The sequence below is a fragment of the Acanthisitta chloris genome, unplaced genomic scaffold (genome assembly GCF_000695815.1).
Source record: "Acanthisitta chloris isolate BGI_N310 unplaced genomic scaffold, ASM69581v1 scaffold45299, whole genome shotgun sequence".
NCBI classification, from domain to species: Eukaryota; Metazoa; Chordata; class Aves; order Passeriformes; family Acanthisittidae; genus Acanthisitta; species Acanthisitta chloris.
In genome coordinates this window covers 3,405-14,111 of record NW_008693974.1, presented here as the reverse complement: position 1 = coordinate 14,111, position 10,707 = coordinate 3,405, and the positions used below count along the sequence as shown (strand labels likewise).

The 10,707-nt window shown below is 47.1% G+C and overlaps 1 protein-coding gene across 1 annotated transcript; it reads right to left on the bottom strand.

Annotated features, from left to right (window-relative positions):
- Positions 1–555: 555 nt before the first annotated feature.
- PPP1R8 (protein phosphatase 1, regulatory subunit 8) lies at positions 556–10,251 on the bottom strand (the record flags this gene model as incomplete). Its single annotated transcript, XM_009083235.1, has 5 exons — positions 556–620; positions 1,718–1,862; positions 2,655–2,875; positions 3,448–3,601; positions 10,191–10,251. Coding segments are annotated over 5 exons (646 nt in total), but the record flags the coding sequence as incomplete, so codon positions are not given.
- Between the last annotated feature and the right edge of the window lie 456 nt (positions 10,252–10,707).

Genomic DNA, 10,707 nt, shown 5'->3' with positions numbered 1-10,707 from the left:
GTTGGACTGGATGATCTTAGAGGCCTCTTCAGACCTTGATGATTTCCTCCCCATTTCCCCACAAAAGGCACCTAAATCTGCCACATGTAAAGTGAGTTGAAGTTCTGAAAATCTTCCCTCCTCCTTGCATATTCCAATTACATGGAGCACCAGCAACACTCATCTTGGAACAAAGCCTAAACCTGCTTGTTCTAGTACACAATCTTGTGAAACCTTTAACACTTACAGTACTTAAGCAAACAACCTCTCATTATTACCTTCTATTTTCCACACTTCCCACAATTTTAACTGATGCCTGGAACCAATACAATTTCTGTAAAGTGTTTCTTTTTGGGAGGGGAAAAAAATTACCATTGATTCCATGTATTATGGAAGAGCTGAACCTGTTTTGAAGGGAAATGGCCAAATTAGCTAAAAAAGACAACTGCAAACCACAAACATGATTTTGCTTAACAATAACCCCACTCCACCTTGGAACACTGCTTCTAAGGTGTAATTCCTAAGTGAGTTCCCCAATGGAATGTGCCAGTGAGGAAGCTGGGAGTCACTTCATACCTTGACAGGGACCACTGCTGTCTGCACCATGTTCCGGAACCTCCCCACAGACGGGTCCACGTCCTCTGCAAGCAAACAGGGAGGCCTTCAGTGAGATGGGGAACAGCCTCTGTGGGGTGAGGGACCCACATGGAGAATGAGAACACTTGTCCTCCTAAAGCTCCAGCAGCTCCCAGTAAGCACAAGTGTGACCAGAGAGAGAGGGGCTCAGGTGACACCCAGTGGCTTTGTGTCCAGGTGGCTCATCAGGTATCCTGGTAAGGAAGGCTTTCCCTCAGATGGAGAATGGGAAGGGGAGCAGCTGGATGGGCAGCCTGGGCTCACCAGGCTGGAGTCCGGGCTGAAAGCTGCTGCTGACAAGGCACTGCAGCCAGGCCCAGGGGCCCCTGAAGGAGGAGCCAGAAGCAGTCAATGGAGAGACCCTGAAAGCCTGGAAAACTGCTCTTTCTGTAATGCAAATGACTAGTGTTTGCATTAGAATGTTCTGAGCCCTCAACTTCATCCCCTCATAAGCCAAAATGGTCACCCTGTGTGCTCTACACTGCCAGACTGAACCACCCTGTATTCCAATGTGCATGCTCATTAATTAGCTGCTCCTATTAACAGGAATACTATCCATACAAAATATCACTGGTAGGAATGCCATTAGTACCAAACAGACCAAGAAAAGCCTAATTTGGAACTGCATACATCTTCAGACACATCAGTTTGAATGAGGACTGAGGGTGACCTGGTTCAGACATGCAGACAAGTAGCAAATCCCTCTGAGGTTGAAGCAGATATGCAGGAGACAACAGGTAAGGAAGGCATTAAGGACCTGATAAAAAGCAATCAAGTTCCATTCCCATTTAGATTCTAAAGAAGGCAATAAATGTAAAGTACTCTGCTCCTTTTGGAGCCATGACATGTTCCCAACACCTAACAGAACACTGAGCAGTGAAGCTGAGTGTGACACTCCTGTCCTGCACACACACCACGAGTGTACTGCACAGGTACATCAGAAGAAACAGAGAAGTCAAAGTCCTCAGTGAGACATGTGGCAGCTTCTCTGAGTTAGCAGATCCCAAATACTGGCTGCCAAATTTTTGTTCTCCTTATCCAGGAGGAATCCCTATGAGAATACTGGAAGGATGGCCTGAAGGGATTAAAGGAAACTCCTTACCCGGATTAATGATCTCATCGTCATCACTGAATGTCACCCTGGAGTTCTTCCGTTTTCTCTTTGGCCTCTGGATGTCCAAGTTCCCTTCCTCAATGGTCAGGGTGGAAATCCTTTTGTTGTGGGCAGTATTGAACTCTGTCAGGTTCTAATGGCAAATTGAGAGATGAAAGAGTTTAAGCAACCAGTGTCTTAAGTCTGATTTTAGTCAGGTGACTGTGCACATGAGAAGACCACAGAAGCTGTTTAGTTTCAGCTTTAGCCCTCGAGGAAGCAGCAGAGCTCCAGGGCTGCAAGGAGCTGCCCTGAGAGGCTGAGGGGTCTCTGCAAAGGTAGAAACCCTTCAGACTGCTCCAGCTGACCCTGCCTGAGCAGGCTGACAATCCTGTGAGGTGCCTCCCAACATCCACAATCCTGTGACTGCCACGCACACTTCTCCCTCTTCACTAGCCAACTTAGGGAACAGGGAGGCAATGGGGACAGCATGGGAAACCAGCCCTGGCCTGGGCAATGTTAGCTGGAGAGCACATTCTCCCTGCAAACCTTGGTGAGATAACCACTGGCATACTAAGATCATCAGGTTCCTGATTCTGGGAAGCAGCATTATCACAGGCTTGTCAGGGCAGAAGGGGATGATCTGGGTGTAACTACCAGCAGAAGACACCTCAGACTATCTTCAAGGCCAAGAAATGAAGGAATCTGAAGCTAAGGTAGTATTACCCAGGGAAATAGTTCAGTCACCACCCCTGGAGGCATTTAAAGGACATGCAGACTTAAGGCCACGGTTTAGAGGTGAGCTTGGCAGTGTTAGATATAAGGTTGGACTTGATGGTCTTAAGGGTCTTTTCCAACCTGAATAATTCCATGATTCTAAACAAACAGGGAATGCTCTCCATCCACATGGAAATGCCATCGAGGCAGAGTGTGCCATCGTACTCACATCCAGCTCTGTCTCCTCCTCTGGCAGCCCCAGCAAGCCCTTGAGCTCCTCATCCTCACCCCCCATCTTCTCATCCCCTTTCACCGCCGAGGGCAGCGTCTGTGGCTTCTCGCGCAGGGTGTAGGCGCGGGTGGAGGCTCCGAAGGACACCGTGGAGTCGATGGGGATCTGCTGGGGCTTGTGAGCTTCCAGACGGATGTGACCCAAGAATGTGCCATGTGCTGAGAACACCAAAGTGCAAAATAGTCTGTTAGTCACCAGCTTGGCCTCACAGAATTCCAGTTCAGAAACTGCAAGAGCTGCTCCGAGGGACAAGGCACTGAGGTACTGCTGAAAGCATTAGCTATGTGCATTTTACCCACCATCTCACATCCAGAGTCCTCAAAAAGTCATGGAAATAAACTACCAACAGCCTTTGCTTTCTGTATTCTTGCAGGTCCCAATGTACCATGTCTGGAATCATTTCCTCAGTGGAAAAAACAGTGTGACAGGTTTTAGGCCTTATGAAAGCACCTTCAGAAGAGGAGGCTTCACTGGAACTGGGAAGGGAAGGCCAAGTCACTTTCCTCCTCTCTTTCAGCCTCTTAAGAGCCTAGAAATGCTTTAAACACCCAGTGAGTCAGCTGTAAGCTGACTGGAGCAAACACTCCCTCGCTCAAACCTTGCCCATGTCTCCCTAGGACACGAATTCCATCTGTCCACACAGTGCAAACAACAACAATGGAAAAGGAAAAGGTGTCTCAGACTCAGAGTGTTTAAGCACTTCTGGCTGGTTAAATGCCACACTACTTACTGCTGTTCAGATCTATGAGGAAAACCCTCTTGAGATGTTTGTGATAGACCAAGGCAGCATGGACCCGAGAGCAAGACTGGTGGTCAATGGTAAAATCGCACAGATCAGGATTTCTCCCAAACAGATAGTACTTCTTCTCATCAATGATGAGTTTCTGAGGTAGAATGTCAAACAGAGAAGCATATTAGACTCCTAGAATCTCTTGGATCTTCCTGAAAAAATTCAAGAACATGAATAAACAGAGCAAATTCAAAACAAAGCATCAACAGCTCATCAATATTTCAGGTCAGTCTGGCACTGTGAGTCACAGCAAAATCTGCTCTCTGCAAAATCAGAACAGCTGAATAGGGAAGAGTCCCAGTTATTCCCTTCTTTCCCAGCCAACACAAGACAGCCTGGGAAGGACAGGCACTGTTCAAGGTCTGACACTGCCTCACACAGGAGATTCTCTCTCACATCTGCTCCCAAGGATTTCAAACATTCCCCAACAGATGACCTCAGGCCTTGTCTAAGACAGGGACCTTAGTGATCTCAAGTCTGATACACAACATCAAAGTTATATTTCTGTACAGAAATGGACCTACAAGAGGTTTCAAACCTTTAGTATAAAGATGCAAAACTACACTGAGAACGTGCTGTGACAGGAATCTGTATTAGTCTATCAAGTACACCATTAATTTTAGGCATTTCTTCTTTATTCATCCTACTTCTAATCTCTTCTTCAAACAAGATGTTACATACTGTAAGATCAGGTACATAAACCATCGCTGTAAAGCAAAGGGCCATGCTGACAAAGTCCTACAGCACACAGGGTGCATTTCTGTTACCAGCCCATGGTGTTGAGGATCTCCTGTCACTGAATGCTGCAGGTGAGCAGGGCAGGTGCTCAACCTTCCCACTGCATTCCAGGAGCCTCATCTGCCCTGTGTGTTCCTGCTCCAGCTGCACGAGGCAGAGGCTGGCAGTGCATTGCACAGCTGTTAACAGGCTCCTCCTGCTTTTTGAAACATCTCCCAAAGCCCACATGTTTCAACTGCATCACTGAGGGAATGCTGAGGCCACATTTTCCATCAGGCATCCCAGATCTTAGTCTGGGAGGGCATTGCTTCCATGAGGTGGTCTGAGCTGAGCTAGCATTCTGCTTGCTTGAGCATGTGGATTTCTCCCCCCCTCCTTGCTTTTCCAGCTACTCAGTCCTCTCCCCAATCCCAATGCCACACATCTGAGCCAAGTTTTCAGCTTGCAAAGCCCTTTTTTCCTGCACTAATCTTCCCCAGTCTGCGTAGACTGGATCAGTTTCCTTCACTCAGACACGCTCCAGCTGCTCAGGGAAGCAATGGATTACAGCACCAGGTGAGTGATGCCCAGGATCTCCCTTTCTGGCATCAGCATTCCAGCCAAGCAGGGCTTTGCTCCTCAGCTTTGCCACACTCTCAGCCAGAACGAGCCAAGTGATCTGAGCAGGTACAGGGACTGGTTTGGGGTCTCTGAGCTGTCACAGACACAAGGAGCACCAGTCACTCCCTCCGTGCCACCACCAACCATACAGAAAATAATGAGACAGCCTGGACTAAGACACAGTATTTATACTCTTCTGCCTTATCTGCAAGCACAAAAATCCCACAGACCTCAACTTCCACTACAGACCACCTTGCAAAATCACAACTATTTACCACCAACTATGAACTTCAAGGTTTCAGCACTGCCACAGGCATGTGGCACTTCCCCACTGTTTTTTTTCTGATTCCCCCACAGATGTGCTCTACATTTCCCAGGTTGGATTTTCCAGTGTTCTGCTGAACATCTGCTAGTCCCCATGCTGCAATCTCTCATCATCTGGTGTCCAGTAAGAAGCATTTGTTCCTGTATGTTTATTGACTCTTTCAGGTCACTAGCATAGCTAACTGAACAACCTGATTCCACACTTGTATCCATCATGATGGCTTTACAATTAACTGGTCCCCTAGGTAATAACCTGTGAATGCTTCATTCCCCAGCGACTCAGGGAATACAATTTAAGCACCAGTTCATGACAGTGGATGCTTTGTGAAATCTACTGCCTCACCTATTTCATAGTTTCATGGTTTCATAGTATGTGAAGGTGTTGCCACTGCCTCACCTATTTCATAGTTTCATAGTATGTGAAGGTGTTGGAATGGAGCTCATAGATCATCCAGCCCCAAGTCCCTGCCCTTGGACAGGGACACCTCCCACCAGAGCAGGTTGCTCAAGGCTTTAGCCAACCTGGCTGTGAACACTGCCAGGGTTGGGGCAGCCACAGCCTCCCTGGGCAACCTGTGCCAATGTCTCACCACCCTCACAGCAAAAACTCCTGCCTAAGATTTCATCTCAATTTCCCTCTTTCAATTCATCCCCATTCCTCCTTGTCCTGTCCCTGCAGTTCCTAACCAAGAGTCCTTCTCCTTATTTTGTCCTGCCTTCTTCAAACAACACCATTTAGTTGATCAAGGTGTATCTATCACCTCCTAACACCCACTACTAAAACAGATAACCTCTTAACCTCTGGCCAATTCCAACCAGCACTACAAGAGCTCTGTGAAACCAAACAGCTACACAGAAAGACAACCCACCTGTCCCTCAGTGATACACAGTCTGGCAGCAAACCCACCAGAGTGCCAATACTTAGACTTCAGCCACACAAAAGAATGACCGTTGTGAGTCCACACCTTATTTGACAAAGCCAACAATCACAGCTAATTGGCAATTCACCTACAAGTACACTGTGATAAATGAGGCACAAATGCCAAAGGCATTTTTTCCTTCAGCTGGGCCATATAGAACCTGCAGCTGTGTCCCCTGACCCATCTGTGTCTGCAGGGGAACAGCACACCTTGGAGCCTCAGTATATTCAGATTAAAAACACAAAAAATGCACATGCTGAAACAGCCTGTTGGGTTCTGCTCTCACCAGGCACTTCACCCCTGCTCTGGGTCTCTCTGCAAAGCTGCTCTTCACAACACCCCTCAGAGCTCACCAGCAACTATAAGCCACTGCTAAAAGGCCTAAACTAGCACTTGGTCTCCTCAGCACTTTCTGGTCAAATTTTACTTCACCTTTTTTTTTTTTTAATTATTCCACTTGTCAACAGATCCCTCCGTCTCCTGCCTGCAGGTTTTCCATGTTAGTGTCCCTTTGAGTAGCTTCTCCCTGCAATCCTTAACTAGCAGCCATCATTCCAGGAGTCTTACTGACACTTTCCCTTAAGATCAGAGTTGTTTCATGCAGCTACTGCACCAAGAACAGCACAGCTGTTTGTTACAACATCTCTCTTGAGGAACCCTGGTTAGGTTTTCTGGGCAATCCACTTCCCAGGGACAGATTTTCATCCCATATTCTGCAGCTCCTCACTCATTCAGCTCAGCACTGTGACTCTTCCCATGCAAACACCTTTGCACTAATGAATTCTATGATTCCACTTTGTGAGAAAGACAAGCACTAAGTTCACCTTTTATAAGGAACTTGGAAGAAAGTCCTGTGTAAACACAGCTCTGATAAAAACAAGTGGATCTTTGGAAGCTGATTGATTCCTCCCCAAATCAGTGCTCAGCTCTGCAAGCAGTTAGTTATGTCATGATTTCAAGAACCATTAAAACTGGTCAAACAATTCCTCATTCTTGTCCACAACTGAAACCAAATGTGTCCTGGAAGTGTTCACTTACACCTGTTACATACACAGCTCTGCTCTGACTGAACAAAGTCAAGAGATTCTGCAAAGACACAAATTCATGAACTGGAAATATTGCAACAAATCATGATCACAGAAACTAACTTAATGCCCTTTACTTCAAGATAAGGTTTCCAGTGTGTTCTGTGCCTCTGAGTTATAACCCAGTGTGTTCCTTCACACACTGAGCTTAAACACTGCATGGCTTGTTTTGCTGTGGCACTTTGCAGACCCAGCGATCACAGGGTGTCCCCAGGCTGGGGACACCGATGGCTCGGTTAGTATCAAGTGCTCAGGGACCCACAGGGTTTAACCAGGTTCTCCCCTGGTTACTGCTGGCTGCCACAACAGACAGCACTGGAAAACTCTTTGCCATGTGTACCAAACCAGGAATGAACACACACAAGTGCTGTTCATTTGCTGCAGTTGGAACAGACTAGAGGGCTAAAGCCATCACCTACACACAGTGCAAGGCCACAGAGCAGCCAGACAAGCAGCTGTGGTCAGGCACTGGAATACTGCCCAGGGAGGTGGTAGAGTCACCAGCCCTGGAAGTGGTTAAGGGGCATCTGGATCTGGTGCTGAAAGACATGGTTTGGGGTTTAGGGGTTACAGCAGTGACAGGTTAAGGGTTGGACTTGATGGTCTTACAGGTCTCGTCCAACTTTAATGGTTCTATGATTCCCATGTTGCCCTCAAGGGTGACATCCAGCCAGGATCTGAGTGGCACACACAGGCCCTGTGCCACCCCTGCCTCAGAGCTCAGCACACTATGCACATGGAAGGGCAGGGGAACTGTGCCTCAGGGAGCTCAGGATCAGCCAGCCAACACCAGAAGTGAAACACCAACACCACAGGCATTCCATAACCTCTGTGTGATCCCATCCTCCACTGAAACCCGGAGCACCTGGATAGCAGAGTGGCAGTGGCTGCACAGAGTGCAAAGAGAACCTCTTCAGGTTATCCAGAGTTGATGGCAGGAAGAGGGAACTGGGATGCTTGTAGCACCCCCATTCCCAAAGCAGACAGAGACCTCAGGCTCACAGAGCCACCTTGGGCCTCCTGGAGCTCCCAACAGCTGTGGGCAGCATAGCCCCAGAGTCTGACACCACCAGGACAACATTCCTGACTGGCAATTGATAAATTTTCTCATCCATTGCCACAGCCAGTGGTGCATCCTCAGGTTTGACGTGGCATTTCACTTCTTTTCTCTCAGTGCTGACCAGGACTCCCACGATGGAACATCCTCCTGGCACCTGAGGAGCAATTCAGCAGTGAACTCCATGTGGACTCTTCATCCTGCAGCTCTGTCCACGTTCAAAAATCCAAGACATGCCATGACAAACCTCAGAGAATCAATCCCCCAGGTGGGAAGGCTGCACGGTGTTTGGCCACCTGCCACATACAATAAACCCCAAAGTCACTGCCATGTGGCTTTGCTCCCTGAATCTCATCCATGGCCTGGAAAACTCAGTGCCAAGCACAGTCCCTGCCCCACGGGCTGCAGCCAGCATGGCAGTGAGAAGGCTGTGCTCAGAAACAGCCCTGCTGCAGCCCTCTGAGCTCTGAACACCATTCCAAACACGTAGCAGTGGCAGGAGAGGCAGAACACACAGCCCATGGCCTGCAGACAAACACAATGCACAGGGTTTGAGGCACAGGGAAGTGCTGGTGCAGCACAGCACTGAGGGAGCCTGAACAGTGGGGATGAACCAGCTCAGTCATGTCTTGTATGAACTAAGAAGCTGCTCTGGAGGTGCAGTACATGCATGTCAATATCTAATTCCTTTCCAATTAAGCTGAGCAAAGATCTCTTTCAGGTCCAGACTGGCTTTGCCAATTTTCTGCCTGTAAATGCAGAGGAAGAGCTCTCTCAAGACAGCAATAAAGAAAAGGCTCATTTTACTCGTTTCTGAGCTGAGAAAACACAAGTTTATTTGTGAGACACCTATTTGTGACATCTCTATCTGCTTTCCTATACAAAGCATATTCTGGTAACTTCACCAAATTCCGAACAGTAAATCTCTCCTGCTAGACACCAGGAGGAACACTTAATACTGCCCAATGCTTCTGTGGTCACTTACACTAAATACCAGCCAAGATTTTAAGCTGCTAAGTCTTGATCTAACACTGATTTCTTAATTTTCCATATTTCCATTCAGAAAAATTGGCTCAGCTTTGCTGCCAAGAAACATTTCTGTTCCAGTCAGCTGCAAGTTAGGAGTTTCTGCACAGCTCAAATACATTCACTGCATTGGGTCCTCTCTGCTAACCATGCTAAGGAGACTTTATGAATTCCTTTCAGTGTGGTACAAGATAAAACGTGACACAGAATGAGGTGCTGCATACCAGACAAATTCCTCTGCTGTAATAAAAATAACTCATTGGATCTGTGCTGATCACAACACTGTTCACAGATCCTGAGTGTGGGAGGAAAAAGCAAACTGTATTTCCTCCTGTAGGATCCAGGGTGCCTGGTTAACCTTACTGCGACAACAATAAACTGACCACACAGGTGGATAGAACAAGCTGTACAAGGGAAGAGCTTTTATTCTTACTCTCTTGTATTTGAAATTTCTTTGCCCACATCACTCACATCCTGCTCCTAAAGTTCCCAAGACAAAGTGTCTGCTGCTGAGTCTGATACCTCCTATGTAGGTATCTTGTAGGGAACAAAATCTCAACTTTGATCCAGAACGAAGTTTGGAAAAAAATAAGGCTCTGCAAATACCAACTCTTCCTTACAAGCATCTTATTTCTTCTCTTACTAGGGCAGGGTTGGTGTCCAGGAGTCCAAGTGTCACTGTGCTGCCCTTCAAACAGTGCAGCTCATGGGAGGTAACGGATGGAGGCCTGGCAAGGCATGAGGCTGCCTTAAAGCACAGCAAGGAAAATGTCACTTCATTCTCAAGTTTCAGAGCAAACCAAACTGATTTGAAAATAATGAATGTGAGAGAGAAAGGAAATACTTATGAATAAGCATGGAAAATGCTAGGAAATGTTCTCCTGCTGTGCTATGTGCACCATACACCAAATACAGCAAAGCCTGATTCCATACCTCAATGAGTTTGTCTCCTTTGACTACATCCAGGTGTAAGCCAGGTGGTGGTTTCCCTGCCCTGGAAAAGAAAGAAAGGAAAATAGAATATCAAAACACTGACTAAAAAGTTTATTAGTGTTAAACTTCTATTCAAGCTACAGGCCAAGCCTACACAAATGTAAGCAGAATTGCTTTTGGGAATACATGAAAACTCCCTAATTTGCTTTTCCTGCCTTCAGATTCCTACTGACAACACATAAACCATGATTTTTACAGCAAGAGTGAGGCTAACAGGACATGAGGCATCTCAAGCTTTACCTTTCCAGGTGAAAACCAGCTGATTTACACAATAAACAGAGCAGCTCCTGAGAGAATATGGCATGAGGAGAATAACAAGAGGGACTGGGACAGGCTGGGACTGTTTGTTCAGGGGCTCTATGTTCTCATGATAACAGCAGAGCTCTACACTTGGCTGCTGAGAGGAACAGAAACTTCTACCACCTATCCCCTCTAGGACTGGCAATGGCAAACCCCT